Source organism: Oncorhynchus mykiss, chromosome 9 (genome assembly GCF_057628025.1).
Source record: "Oncorhynchus mykiss isolate SJ-2025 chromosome 9, ASM5762802v1, whole genome shotgun sequence".
NCBI classification, from domain to species: Eukaryota; Metazoa; Chordata; class Actinopteri; order Salmoniformes; family Salmonidae; genus Oncorhynchus; species Oncorhynchus mykiss.
The window spans coordinates 63,176,627-63,192,398 of NC_143030.1; the positions used below are offsets into that span (position 1 = coordinate 63,176,627).

General features: G+C 44.5%; 1 protein-coding gene across 15 annotated transcripts in view; it reads right to left on the bottom strand.

Moving 5' to 3' along the window:
- The window catches only part of LOC110532465 (segment polarity protein dishevelled homolog DVL-1), a 47,311-nt gene that overhangs the window by 19,811 nt on the left and 11,728 nt on the right, over positions 1-15,772 (bottom strand). For 8 of the 15 annotated variants that reach the window (XR_016483363.1, XM_090184917.1, XM_090184923.1 and 5 more), the window contains exons 4-7: positions 7,704-7,822; positions 535-673; positions 372-416; positions 92-185 (exon numbers count right to left, since the gene is read on the bottom strand). Coding sequence is in view for 13 of the 15 variants with exons in the window: in XM_090184917.1 (XP_090041043.1) it covers positions 92-185; positions 372-416; positions 535-673; positions 7,704-7,822 (397 nt within the window). In the remaining 2 variants the exon portion in view is untranslated. The remainder of the gene's footprint in view (positions 1-91; positions 186-371; positions 417-534; positions 674-7,703; positions 7,823-15,772) is intronic. The other 7 variants (XR_016483364.1, XM_090184919.1, XM_090184927.1 and 4 more) reach the window with 1 other exon arrangement.

Here is a 15,772-nt window from a genome sequence, read left to right on the forward strand (position 1 = left end):
AAAACAGTCACAAAGATATTCACATAACCATTGTGGTTATTTCTTTTTCACAGGCACATGGGATGTAGGAAAACCTGTGAGGGGAACTCACCCTGTCTATTTTGGCCACTTTGTGCCTCCGTCTGCGGCGTTTATGTCTGCGCATCAGCTGAGAGGACGAGCTCTGTTCCGTGGAGCTGCTGAGTCTGAGACACAATTCATCTCAATACAATATACATTGGTCCATGATACAGAAACAAGGGAAACCCTGAAGAAGACACTGTGTGCTAAACACGGGTGTTTAATAAACATTCAATATCTGAGAGCATATATAGAGTGTGCAACTATCTTTCTCTGTACATAACAGTACCCAGCCCCACCACACAACATACACTGCAGGTTGTGAGCAGCACAGGGTCAGCCGCAGGGCAGCACCCCTGGAGCAGGAAAGGGGAAGAGGGCAGAGGGGATATGGTGATTTTATTTAGTAAAGAACCACCGATGAAAAGAGAGGAAGATGACATAAAGAGAGCGAGAGAAAGAGGGAGCATCTACCTGCTAGCGTCCTCATCTTCCTCACTGTCGACGAAGGAGCTGGACTCTAGCTCACTGCTCATTACTGAGGCACTGTCATAGCCCATGGCGGAGTCCCTTGCTGTGCGCTCCGACTTAGAGTGGCCGTTGATTCGAGGGACTGTTGATACGAGGGACAAAACAACAGGTCAGATATCAACAGTCAGATATCAACAGAACTAATGTTAACACTTGGATAGAAGGTCACATGAACATCTTGGACGCATGTGTCACTCCACAGTGGTCTTCTGTAGCTCAAGTTAGAAGAGCATGGCTCTTGCAACACCATGATAGTGGGTTCTAATCCCAGGACAACCAATACGTAAAAAATGTACGCTCGCAAGACTGTTAAACGCTTTGGATAAAAGAGTCAGCTGAATGGCATACTTTACATAATGACACAGTGAAAGACAACTCAGAGCTGAATGAGCTGATATCAGAGACCAACTGGGCCATGGAAGCATTTACTAGTGATTCACTATTACAGAAGGAAGCCCAGTGGCAAACATGGCATCGTACCTTACTGTATGTGATGGTATGGCAAACATGGCATCGTACCTTACTGTATGTGATGGTATGGTAAACATGGTATCGTACCTTACTGTATGTGATGGTATGGTAAACATGGCATCGTACCTTACTGTATGTGATGGTATGGCAAACATGGCATCGTACCTTACTGTATGTGATGGTATGGTAAACATGGCATCGTACCTTACTGTATGTGATGGTATGGTAAACATGGCATCGTACCTTACTGTATGTGATGGTATGGTAAACATGGTATCGTACCTTACTGTATGTGATGGTATGGTAAACATGGCATCGTACCTTACTGTATGTGATGGTATGGTAAACATGGCATCGTACCTTACTGTATGTGATGGTATGGTAAACATGGCATCGTACCTTACTGTATGTGATGGTATGGTAAACATGGTATCGTACCTTACTGTATGTGATGGTATGGTAAACATGGCATCGTACCTTACTGTATGTGATGGTATGGCAAACATGGCATCGTACCTTACTGTATGTGATGGTATGGTAAACATGGCATCGTACCTTACTGTATGTGATGGTATGGTAAACATGGCATCGTACCTTACTGTATGTGATGGTATGGTAAACATGGCATCGTACCTTACTGTATGTGATGGTATGGCAAACATGGCATCGTACCTTACTGTATGTGATGGTATGGTAAACATGGCATCGTACCTTACTGTATGTGATGGTATGGTAAACATGGCATCGTACCTTACTGTATGTGATGGTATGGTAAACATGGCATCGTACCTTACTGTATGTGATGGTATGGCAAACATGGCATCGTACCTTACTGTATGTGATGTATGGTAAACATGGCATCGTACCTTACTGTATGTGATGGTATGGCAAACATGGCATCGTACCTTACTGTATGTGATGGTATGGTAAACATGGCATCGTACCTTACTGTATGTGATGGTATGGTAAACATGGCATCGTACCTTACTGTATGTGATGGTATGGTAAACATGGCATCGTACCTTACTGTATGTGATGGTATGGTAAACATGGCATCGTACCTTACTGTATGTGATGGTATGGTAAACAAAGGTTTCAGTGGACTTGTGAATAACATCGTTATGCAGTGTATCATCAAATATGATACCATAGACTTTAGTTAATGTATTATCAGTTGGCAGTGTAAAATAAGAGCTACCTCTGTTCTACCAAAACAATAACATCAGTGTCCCCAATTCCCAACACCTCTCTCCCACATCTACCCCCAATACATACAGTGGCAGGGGAGGGGTCCTGTCTCAGCAGGGTGACAGCGGATTGGCTGGAAGGCTCTGGCAAAACGGCAAGGGCGTGGCTGACCCTGCGTTCTCTGCGAGCGACCAAAACATTCCAATAATGTGGTGGTGCCCATTACTGACTCAGCCCAAAGTGTGTGCACGCACATACACACACACACACACACATACACTCACACGCACCACATACACGCACCACATACACACACAAATAAACAGCAGAGCTGTATGTCTCAGGTGCAAAACTGAGACTGTCTGGTGTCTGTGTAGTGCTCTGTCCCCTCTCTCCCAGCTCCTGTCTGTCTCTCAACCCCTGTGAGAAGGACCAGGTTCTCTGCCCAATGACAGGCTGCTGGCAGGCAGACTCCAATCCTTATCTACAATGAAGGCAGTGGAAAAAGACCAACAAAAAAAAAGTGAATTTGGAGAAAGATACTGTGAAACGAAGAGAGGTAACACAATCACTCAACATAATATGTTCTCCTTTTTGCTCATCACAGTCAATGGCAGGTGTCTCACATCGAGGGATCCTGACTTATTCAATTCTACAAATGTCTGACTCTTTTTTTATTTTATTTATTTTATTTCACCTTTATTTAACCAGGTAGGCTAGTTGAGAACACCTTTATTTAACCAGGTAGGCTAGTTGAGAACACCTTTATTTAACCAGGTAGGCTAGTTGAGAACACCTTTATTTAACCAGGTAGGCTAGTTGAGAACACCTTTATTTAACCAGGTAGGCTAGTTGAGAACACCTTTATTTAACCAGGTAGGCTAGTTGAGAACACCTTTATTTAACCAGGTAGGCTAGTTGAGAACACCTTTATTTAACCAGGTAGGCTAGTTGAGAACACCTTTATTTAACCAGGTAGGCTAGTTGAGAACACCTTTATTTAACCAGGTAGGCTAGTTGAGAACACCTTTATTTAACCAGGTAGGCTAGTTGAGAACAAGTTCTCCTTTACAACTGCGACCTGGCCAAGATAAAGCACAGCAGTGTGAACAGACAACACAGAGTTACACATGGAGTAAACAATAAACGAGTCAATAACACAGTAGAAAAAAAGGGGAGTCTATATACATTGTGTGCAAAAGGCATGAGGAGGTAGGCAAATAATTACAATTTAGCAGATTAACACTGGAGTGACTCTTACAGTCATGGGCACTGTGGTTGGCATACACCCGATTCATTGACATGTCATCTACTACTATACTCATTGACCAAACAATACAAAAACAATAAATCAAACCTATTCTATTTTGGGACACTGTGCTGTGAACTATAAGCCTTCAGTGCCAAAGCTGCCTTCTATCCTCCATTACTCAGATTGGATCAGGATTTTTTCATGTCATGATTTTAGAGCCATAAAGAGGGGTTGGAATGTCATACGTTATCTGCTAAAATGAAGGTATTACGGTATGATAAGGTGGGTGATTATGTAGGATATGATAAACCATTATGATCGCTATCTATTAGACTGCCTAAAAAACATTCACTTAGGCTACTCCATTCACAAAACAGTCAAACTCTTCAATAGAATGTAGTCTACACAATCGGAAAATAAATACTGGCATAAGCACAAAAGATATCTATAATAAAAAATGTCAGCGTCTGGATGATGGTAATATTAGTTACTTCCTCGTTCAGCCATTACTAGAATGGATTTCTGTACTAGTATTGCAAAATCTAAAATTGTGAAAATGATTGATCACATAATAGTCGGTAGGCTACAGATTGCCTTTGAATTTACTGCTGCAAAGGTTAGACAATAACCTGCATTAACCTAAAATAAAGGACCTAAATCATTTATTTCCATCACACGTATCTACCATTTAACAGCCAGTGGACTACAAACTACCCTATACAGCAGTTCCATTAGCAAATTGTATTATCTTACCTCAACCGCGGGAGAGTCAGATCAGAGAGCCAGTGGTCTCGTGCCACGCACTGAGAAACTGAACAAATTGGTAGCGCGAAAATACTACCCCGCACTCCCATCCCATGGCACACGACTGAATGTCTGATAATCTCTCTCTGACCTATCAGAGAACTGCATTCCAAAGCGCGGAGAGATTGCCCAGCATTTGATGGGATTTTATATGATGCACGAGCATATCTCTAACCGCCACAAGTGATGGTGCCATCAGGTGATGGTGCCATCAGGTGATTAACAGTGCCAAAGCCTCTCAGAAGCACGAAGCTCATGCTCTGCCTTCATCACAATACACTTCACAAAATAGCAAATGTTTAAAGTAAAAAATGTTGCTAAACACTAGGTTCCAAGCATCTTAAACATCAAGGAATGCTCACCTCTATACAGTTTAACTGAATAGAAATATTCTGGATTATTGCTGCCTACATTTTGATTAGGCTATTATACAGTGATTCATAAAACCACTCTGGAGTCAATACACCTATTGTAGGTGTCATAACAGTCCTGCCAAAGCCACCGCGTGATAGAGCCAGACAGACAGACAGGGGTCTCAGTTCACCTACTACCCCCCTCATCTCCCAGAGCAGGTAGCACAGCTAAAAGGCTTGTGGCCCTGAAACAGATCCTCTCCCATACCTCCACAGTGTCCTGTGGGCTCAGTCTCCAGCTGTCCACTCTCCTCACCCTGTCAAACACTGCATTATTCATCCATTCATTCTCCCATACCTCCACAGTGTCCTGTGGGCTCAGTCTCCAGCTGTCCACTCTCCTCACTCTGTCAAACACTGCATTATTCATCCATTCATTCTCCCATACCTCCACAGTGTCCTGATGGCTCAGTCTCCAGCTGTCCACTCTCCTCACCCTGTCAAACACTGCATTATTCATCCATTCATTCTCCCATACCTCCACAGTGTCCTGTGGGCTCAGTCTCCAGCTGTCCACTCTCCTCACCCTGTCAAACACTGCATTATTCATCCATTCATTCTCACATACCTCCAGCCAGAAACGAGAGAACAAGAGATACGTTTACCTCTGTTAAAACACTGATTCACCCTGCTCAGTTCATTGTAAAGCAGGCTGCATTCACACAGACACAGTGGCACTTAAAGAAAGAGGGGGATTCCTGCTATACTACTGCTCCAGTGCCAGGCAGGATAACTTTACATGTCGCTGGATGGGCATGGGCCTTTAAGTCAAGGACACAGATTGAATGACCACAATTGGCATTGTAGCGCTCTAAACAAATAAAGCCTGAATTTGATTATATTGAGCAGTGTAGGGCAGAGTTTTATGAGCCATGAAGCAGTGTGTTCACCATGAGGGACATGCCCTGTTCCCTGACACTCTCATTTAATTAGCACTAACTAACTAGCAGGCCGGCAGGCAATGAAACCAGATGGAAGGAGGGGTGGAAGAGGGAGGGAGGGAGGGAGGGAGGGAGAGAGGGAGGGAGGGAGGGAGGGAGGGAGGGAGGGACGGAGGGAGGGAGGGAGGGAGGGAGGGAGAGAGAGATTATTACTCCTTCAACAGAGGGGCTGTTACTGGCTGCTATTTCTAGAGAGGGCCACAGGGACATGACACACAGCCCTATTTTCACTTTCTCAAATCAGAACTTAACAGCATGGCTAGAAAGACAAAGGTTGTAGTGAGAGGAGAAGAGATAGGTTACATGATTCCAGCTCTGTAGTTTGTTTCCCAGTAGGACAGCAGGTACACACATGTACACACATGCCCCTGTATTACACATAGACTTTGCAGCTCTCTCGTCTCTACAGTACCAACCAGCCTGATGCTTTATCTTGCTCATCCTAATTAAGCCACAGAAATGAATGAGTGTTTGGTTAATGAGCCTGGAGCTGCAGGATCCACACAGCCAGGCTTGCTGTGAACAGCAGAACAGGGGAGGAAGAGATGGAGTGATGAGATAAAGAGATAAAGGACTGTCTCTGGCTCTATCTGCTGTGGGCATGGATAGAGGAGAAACAGAGGATCAGACAGCAGGGACTGTAGGCTGACACATTACAGTAGTTGTTGAATGGTAAATATAGACACCAACATCATCACACTGTTGAACCGGATCCAGGAGAAGTGTATAAACAGGAGTAAAGGTGGAAATGAGTAGGAGTGACTTCTATTATTGGAAGAATCAGAATTGCTAATAATGATATTGTCCAAAGTTCCATCTTAAAATATATTTCTCAAAGCACTACACCGCACACATTCAGTGTAGAAAGAGAGGTGACATGTAATGTGCTTATTTACTCTCTAGACAACAGAATGGTGGGACGAGAGGAAGGTCCCTGAAGGAGGACAGAGAAAGGTCCCTGAAGGAGGACAGAGGAAGGTCCCTGAAGGAGGATAGAGGAAGGTCCCTGAAGGAGGACAGAGGAAGGTCCCTGAAGGAGGACAGAGGAAGGTCCCTGAAGGAGGATAGAGGAAGGTCCCTGAAGGAGGACAGAGGAAGGTCCCTGAAGGAGGACAGAGGAAGGTCCCTGAAGGAGGATAGAGGAAGGTCCCTGAAGGAGGACAGAGGAAGGTCCCTGAAGGAGGATATAGGAAGGTCCCTGAAGGAGGATATAGGAAGGTCCCTGAAGGAGGCCAGAGGAAGGTCCCTGAAGGAGGACAGAGGAAGGTCCTTGAAGGAGGATAGCGGAAGGTCCCTGTAGGAGGACAGAGGAAGCCCCCCTCCTCTCCAAGTGACCTTTTTAGAACTCTTTGCTGAGCTCAGTGCCAAAATGTTTCCATGACAGTAACAACAAATAAAGACAGAAGTATTTCTTCTTAACCAAGACTGGTATGAGTTTCCTGACATTTTCCCATGTCCATTATTCATGATACTGTATGTGTACGTGCAGTAAGGATAAAATATGCAACAACAAAGAAGAGTTTATTTGAATAGTTTCCCAATAGTAAAAACATACAACGGTGGTTTCAAATCTCCACAATAACCGAGAGGCAGCTATAGTTTTATTTTTTATTTTTTGGGGGGGCCATCCATCCACCACCCATCCAGCTGCTATACATGGTCATAATAGGAAGAAAAGTACTCCTCCCACAGATCCTGAAGTTAAACCATCAGGTGGAAAATAGCCTCTGACCATGAACCTGAATTGCACTCAAGAAAAAACAAGATCGGTCTCTTGGGAAAGAGAGAAAGCGCCGAAAGCAATCTTGGTCAAACTGTTCCACTTACCTGTCAACAGCAGATCTGAACCAAGGTGAACCCTCTTATTTGGTTTTGACATTATTTACAGTCCACCCTTTCGGGGTGTTACTGAACAATGTCAGCACTGTCAGGGTATATTGCTAAAATGATGTGTAATGATATTGTGATGATGTGTTATTGGCGTTAAAGTACCACACATACTGTACTTAGGTAGTTATCCTAATTGTGTGTATTGTTACTCACTTTCAGTCTCTCGTGCTCTCCTCCGGGCACGTTCTCTCTCTCTCTCCCTACGGTGGCTCAGGAGGGACTCTGTGCCCGTCTCTGTGTCCAGGCCGTCCCGACTGCTCACCGCGTTGGCACTGAAATACACACATTCAAAAAGTTGAAAAACTGTAGATCCACAATGAAACCAATAATTTATATATACACTAGATGACTGATAGGAGTGCTGTGTTGAAGCCACTGTGCCTCCATCTTGGCACTCCTCCACTAAAATACATTTCGGAAGCTATAGAAATACATTTAATGTCTCCATTTGTTTTTGCCACATTTATTGTAAAACAAATGATGACTCTGTTTCATATTCAGTCCCCCTGGCCATGAGAGATGTGTTGTTGGGGTGTGGTATGTGATGTGTGTTTCACTAAGTGTCATTTATGACCAGATACCCTGAGAGAGATGCATTCTATCCAATGCTGCCTGGTACTAATGAGGGCCATTGAAATCACAGATGATGCCTGTGGCAGGGGGGAGGATGGAGTGTGTGTGTGTGTGTGTGTGTGTGTGTGTGTGTGTGTGTGTGTGTGTGTGTGTGTGTGTGTGTGTGTGTGTGTGTGTGTGTGTGTGACCGGTAGAGCAGGTGTGGGCTGGGACTCTTCTCATCCTGTACAGAGCTGGATAGAAGGTGCTGGAGGGAGGGTTATCTTCAGAGGGGTGAGAGGCTTTAGTCTCAGGGTAGCAGGGTAAAACACACTCATCACTAGTCAACGCTGCTCCCGAGTGACGCAGCGGTCTAAGTCACTGCATTTCAGTGCAAGAGGCGTCACTACAGTCCCTGGTTCGAATCCAGGCTGTATCCAACCGGCTGTGATTGGGAGTCCCATAGGGCGGGGCACAACGAGCCCAATGTCATCCGGGTTTGTAAATAAGAATTTGTTCTTAATTGACTTGCCTAGTTAAATAAACCCTAACCCTAAGGAAACCTGAAGCTGGTGAGAAACACAACTCAACCAACCTAGTCTGCTGAACTCAGCACAAACACACTCTGCACATACACACTCTGCATACGCACACTCTGCACACGCACACTCTGCACACGCACGCTCTACACATACACACTATACACAAACATACACACTATACACACTCTGCACATGCACACACACACTCTGCACATACACACTCTGCACACGCACGCTCTACACATACACACTATACACAAACATACACACTATACACACTCTGCACATACACACTCTGGGATGTACTAGACATATACATATCTGCATCATGCATGAGCGCACCCGGACAACACGAGCGCATGCGCACACTAGTGTTCATATTCATACGTACACACGAGTGCACATGACTACACAGTAAGTAACTCATGCATTATAGTCCTCGGGGTATAAAAGCCGCCGTCTCATCAGCCTTAGGAGCATGAGTGGATGAGGCTGATGCGTGCACATTAACAACACACACATATATATACATACACTGCTCAAAAAATAAAGGGAACACTAAAATAACACATCCTAGATCTGAATGAATGAAATATTCTTATTAAATACTTTTTTCTTTACATAGTTGAATGTGCTGACAACAAAATCACACAAAAAGTATCAATGGAAATCAAATTTATCAACCCATGGAGGTCTGGATTTGAAGACACTCAAAATTAAAGTGGAAAACCACACTACAGGCTGATCCAACTTTGATGTCATGTCCTTAAAACAAGTCAAAATGAGGCTCAGTAGTGTGTGTGGCCTCCACGTGCCTGTATGACCTCCCTACAACGCCTGGGCATGCTCCTGATGAGGTGGCGGATGGTCTCCTGAGGGATCTCCTCCCAGACCTGGACTAAAGCATCCGCCAACTCCTGGACAGTCTGTGGTGCAACGTGGCATTGGTGGATGGAGCGAGACATGATGTCCCAGATGTGCTCAATTGGATTCAGGTCTGGGGAACGGGCGGTCCATAGCATCAATGCCTTCCTCTTGCAGGAACTGCTGACGCACTCCAGCCACATGAGGTCTAGTATTGTCTTGCATTAGGAGGAACCCAGGGCCAACCGCACCAGCATATGGTCTCACAAGGGGTCTGAGGATCTCATCTCGGTACCTAATGGCAGTCAGGCTACCTCTGGCGAGCACATGGAGGGCTGTGCGGCCCCCCACACCATGACTGACCCACCGCCAAACCGGTCATGCTGGAGGATGTTGCAGGCAGCAGAACGTTCTCCACGGCGTCTCCAGACTCTGTCACGTCTGTCACATGTGCTCAGTGTGAACCTGCTTTCATCTGTGAAGAGCACAGGGCGCCAGTGGCGAATTTGCCAATCTTGGTCTTCTCTGGCAAATGCCTGCACGATGTTGGGCTGTAAGCACAACCCCCACCTGTGGATGTCGGGCCCTCATACCACCCTCATGGAGTCTGTTTCTGACCGTTTGAGCAGACACATGCACATTTGTGGCCTGCTGGGGGTCATTTTGCAGGGCTCTGGCAGTGCTCCTCCTGCACAAAGGCGGAGGTAGCGGTCCTGCTGCTGGGTTGTTGCCCTCCTCTTCCACGTCTCCTGATGTACTGGCCTGTCTCCTGGTAGCGCCTCCATGCTCTGGACACTACGCTGACAGACACAGCAAACCTTCTTGCCACAGCTCGCATTGATGTGCCATCTTGGATGAGCTGCACTACCTGAGCCACTTATGTGGGTTGTAGACTCCGTCTCATGCTACCACTAGAGTGAAAGCACCGCCAGCATTCAAAAGTGACCAAAACATCAGCCAGGAAGCATAGGAACTGAGAAGTGGTCTGTGGAGAACCACTCCTTTATCGAGGGTGTCTTGCTAATTGCCTATAATTTCCACCTGTTGTCTATTCCATTTGCACAACAGCATGTGAAATGTATTGTCAATCAGTGTTGCTTCCTAAGTGGACAGTTTGATTTCACAGAAGTGTGATTGACTTGGAGTTACATTGTGTTGTTTAAGTGTTCCCTTTATTTTTTTGAGCAGTGTATATAGTAGCAACACAGGAGTAGACAAGCTGTGGTCAGCTGCAACATGCTCATTCAGAGGGATGAATGGTAAACATGTTCCTACATCTGAATGTAATGATGCATCTGTGCCTCTCCAGAACAGGTCAAAATATTTATGTTAATGCTTACATTGTGCAAAAACACACACTGTAATAGTCACAGGTATAGAGGCATTTTGTGTCTGTAGCTAGAGGTTATTATCTGTCTCAGACAGGGATAAAGCAGGGATGGGGCAGTATGTTAATATTATCTGTCTCAGACAGGGATAAAGCAGGGATGTGGCAGTATGTTAATATTATCTGTCTCAGACAGGGATAAAGCAGGGATGGGGCAGTATGTTTATATTATCTGTCTCAGACAGGGATAAAGCAGGGATGGGGCAGTATGTTAATATTATCTGTCTCAGACAGGGATAAAGCAGGGATGGGGCAGTATGTTAATATTATCTGTCTCAGACAGGGATAAAGCAGGGATGGGGCAGTATGTTAATATTATCTGTCTCAGACAGGGATAAAGCAGGGATGGGGCAGTATGTTAATATTATCTGTCTCAGACAGGGATAAAGCAGGGATGGGGCAGTATGTTAATATTATCTGTCTCAGACAGGGATAAAGCAGGGATGGGGCAGTATGTTTATATTATCTGTCTATATGGCAGGGATAAAGCAGGGATGGGGCAGTATGTTAATATTATCTGTCTCAGACAGGGATAAAGCAGGGATGGGGCAGTATGTTTATATTATCTGTCTCAGACAGGGATAAAGCAGGGATGGGGCAGTATGTTAATATTATCTGTCTCAGACAGGGATAAAGCAGGGATGGGGCAGTATGTTAATATTATCTGTCTCAGACAGGGATAAAGCAGGGATGGGGCAGTATGTTAATATTATCTGTCTCAGACAGGGATAAAGCAGGGATGGGGCAGTATGTTAATATTATCTGTCTCAGACAGGGATAAAGCAGGGATGGGGCAGTATGTTTATATTATCTGTCTATATGGCAGGGATAAAGCAGGGATGGGGCAGTATGTTAATATTATCTGTCTCAGACAGGGATAAAGCAGGGATGGGGCAGTATGTTAATATTATCTGTCTCAGACAGGGATAAAGCAGGGATGGGGCAGTATGTTAATATTATCTGTCTCAGGCAGGGATAAAGCAGGGATGGGGCAGTATGTTAATATTATCTGTCTCAGACAGGGATAAAGCAGGGATGGGGCAGTATGTTTATATTATCTGTCTCAGACAGGGATAAAGCAGGGATGGGGCAGTATGTTAATATTATCTGTCTCAGACAGGGATAAAGCAGGGATGGGGCAGTATGTTAATATTATCTGTCTCAGACAGGGATAAAGCAGGGATGGGGCAGTATGTTAATATTATCTGTCTCAGACAGGGATAAAGCAGGGATGGGGCAGTATGTTAATATTATCTGTCTCAGACAGGGATAAAGCAGGGATGGGGCAGTATGTTAATATTATCTGTCTCAGACAGGGATAAAGCGGGGATGGGGCAGTATGTTTATATTATCTGTCTATATGGCAGGGATAAAGCAGGGATGGGGCAGTATGTTAATATTATCTGTCTCAGACAGGGATAAAGCAGGGATGGGGCAGTATGTTTATATTATCTGTCTCAGGCAGGGATAAAGCAGGGATGGGGCAGTATGTTAATATTATCTGTCTCAGACAGGGATAAAGCAGGGATGGGGCAGTATGTTTATATTATCTGTCTCAGACAGGGATAAAGCAGGGATGGGGCAGTATGTTTATATTATCTGTCTATATGGCAGGGATAAAGCAGGGATGGGGCAGTATGTTAATATTATCTGTCTCAGACAGGGATAAAGCAGGGATGGGGCAGTATGTTAATATTATCTGTCTCAGACAGGGATAAAGCAGGGATGGGGCAGTATGTTAATATTATCTGTCTCAGACAGGGATAAAGCAGGGATGGGGCAGTATGTTAATATTATCTGTCTATATGGCAGGGATAAAGCAGGGATGGGGCAGTATGTTTATATTATCTGTCTCAGACAGGGATAAGGCAGGGATGGGGCAGTATGTTAATATTATCTGTCTCAGACAGGGATAAAGCAGGGATGGGGCAGTATGTTAATATTATCTGTCTCAGACAGGGATAAAGCAGGGATGGGGCAGTATGTTAATATTATCTGTCTCAGGCAGGGATAAAGCAGGGATGGGGCAGTATGTTAATATTATCTGTCTCAGACAGGGATAAAGCAGGGATGGGGCAGTATGTTAATATTATCTGTCTTAGGCAGGGATAAAGCAGGGATGGGGCAGTATGTTAATATTATCTGTCTCAGACAGGGATAAAGCAGGGATGGGGCAGTATGTTAATATTATCTGTCTCAGACAGGGATAAAGCAGGGATGGGGCAGTATGTTAATATTATCTGTCTCAGACAGGGATAAAGCAGGGATGGGGCAGTATGTTAATATTATCTGTCTCAGACAGGGATAAAGCAGGGATGGGGCAGTATGTTAATATTATCTGTCTCAGACAGGGATAAAGCAGGGATGGGGCAGTATGTTAATATTATCTGTCTCAGACAGGGATAAAGCGGGGATGGGGCAGTATGTTTATATTATCTGTCTATATGGCAGGGATAAAGCAGGGATGGGGCAGTATGTTAATATTATCTGTCTCAGACAGGGATAAAGCAGGGATGGGGCAGTATGTTTATATTATCTGTCTCAGACAGGGATAAAGCAGGGATGGGGCAGTATGTTAATATTATCTGTCTCAGACAGGGATAAAGCAGGGATGGGGCAGTATGTTAATATTATCTGTCTTAGGCAGGGATAAAGCAGGGATGGGGCAGTATGTTAATATTATCTGTCTCAGGCAGGGATAAAGCAGGGATGGGGCAGTATGTTAATATTATCTGTCTCAGACAGGGATAAAGCAGGGATGGGGCAGTATGTTAATATTATCTGTCTTAGGCAGGGATAAAGCAGGGATGGGGCAGTATGTTAATATTATCTGTCTCAGACAGGGATAAAGCAGGGATGGGGCAGTATGTTTATATTATCTGTCTATATGGCAGGGATAAAGCAGGGATGGGGCAGTATGTTAATATTATCTGTCTCAGGCAGGGATAAAGCAGGGATGGGGCAGTATGTTAATATTATCTGTCTCAGACAGGGATAAAGCAGGGATGGGGCAGTATGTTAATATTATCTGTCTCAGACAGGGATAAAGCAGGGATGGGGCAGTATGTTAATATTATCTGTCTCAGACAGGGATAAAGCAGGGATGGGGCAGTATGTTAATATTATCTGTCTTAGGCAGGGATAAAGCAGGGATGGGGCAGTATGTTAATATTATCTGTCTCAGACAGGGATAAAGCAGGGATGGGGCAGTATGTTTATATTATCTGTCTATATGGCAGGGATAAAGCAGGGATGGGGCAGTATGTTAATATTATCTGTCTCAGGCAGGGATAAAGCAGGGATGGGGCAGTATGTTAATATTATCTGTCTCAGACAGGGATAAAGCAGGGATGGGGCAGTATGTTAATATTATCTGTCTCAGACAGGGATAAAGCAGGGATGGGGCAGTATGTTTATATTATCTGTCTATATGGCAGGGATAAAGCAGGGATGGGGCAGTATGTTAATATTATCTGTCTCAGGCAGGGATAAAGCAGGGATGGGGCAGTATGTTAATATTATCTGTCTCAGACAGGGATAAAGCAGGGATGGGGCAGTATGTTAATATTATCTGTCTCAGGCAGGGATAAAGCAGGGATGGGGCAGTATGTTAATATTATCTGTCTCAGACAGGGATAAAGCAGGGATTGGGCAGTATGTTAATATTATCTGTCTCAGACAGGGATAAAGCAGGGATGGGGCAGTATGTTTATATTATCTGTCTCAGACAGGGATAAAGCAGGGATGGGGCAGTATGTTAATATTATCTGTCTCAGGCAGGGATAAAGCAGGGATGGGGCAGTATGTTAATATTATCTGTCTATATGGCAGGGATAAAGCAGGGATGGGGCAGTATGTTAATATTATCTGTCTCAGACAGGGATAAAGCAGGGATGGGACAGTATGTTAATATTTCCTGTCTCAGACAGGGATAAAGCAGGGATGGGGCAGTATGTTAATATTATCTGTCTCAGACAGGGATAAAGCGGGGATGGGGCAGTATGTTTATATTATCTGTCTATATGGCAGGGATAAAGCAGGGATGGGGCAGTATGTTAATATTATCTGTCTCAGACAGGGATAAAGCAGGGATGGGGCAGTATGTTTATATTATCTGTCTCAGGCAGGGATAAAGCAGGGATGGGGCAGTATGTTACTATTATCTGTCTCAGACAGGGATAAAGCAGGGATGGGGCAGTATGTTAATATTATCTGTCTCAGACAGGGATAAAGCAGGGATGGGGCAGTATGTTAATATTATCTGTCTCAGACAGGGATAAAGCAGGGATGGGGCAGTATGTTACTATTATCTGTCTCAGACAGGGATAAAGCAGGGATGGGGCAGTATGTTAATATTATCTGTCTCAGGCAGGGATAAAGCAGGGATGGGGCAGTATGTTTATATTATCTGTCTCAGACAGGGATAAAGCAGGGATGGGGCAGTATGTTAATATTATCTGTCTCAGACAGGGATAAAGCAGGGATGGGGCAGTATGTTAATATTATCTGTCTCAGACAGGGATAAAGCAGGGATGGGGCAGTATGTTAATATTATCTGTCTCAGACAGGGATAAAGCAGGGATGGGGCAGTATGTTAATATTATCTGTCTCAGACAGGGATAAAGCAGGGATGGGGCAGTATGTTAATATTATCTGTCTCAGACAGGGATAAAGCAGGGATGGGGCAGTATGTTTATATTATCTGTCTCAGACAGGGATAAAGCAGGGATGGGGCAGTATGTTAATATTATCTGTCTCAGACAGGGATAAAGCAGGGATGGGGCAGTATGTTAATATTATCTGTCTCAGACAGGGATAAAGCAGGGATGGGGCAGTATGTTTATATTATCTGTCTCAGGCAGGGATAAAGCAGGGAT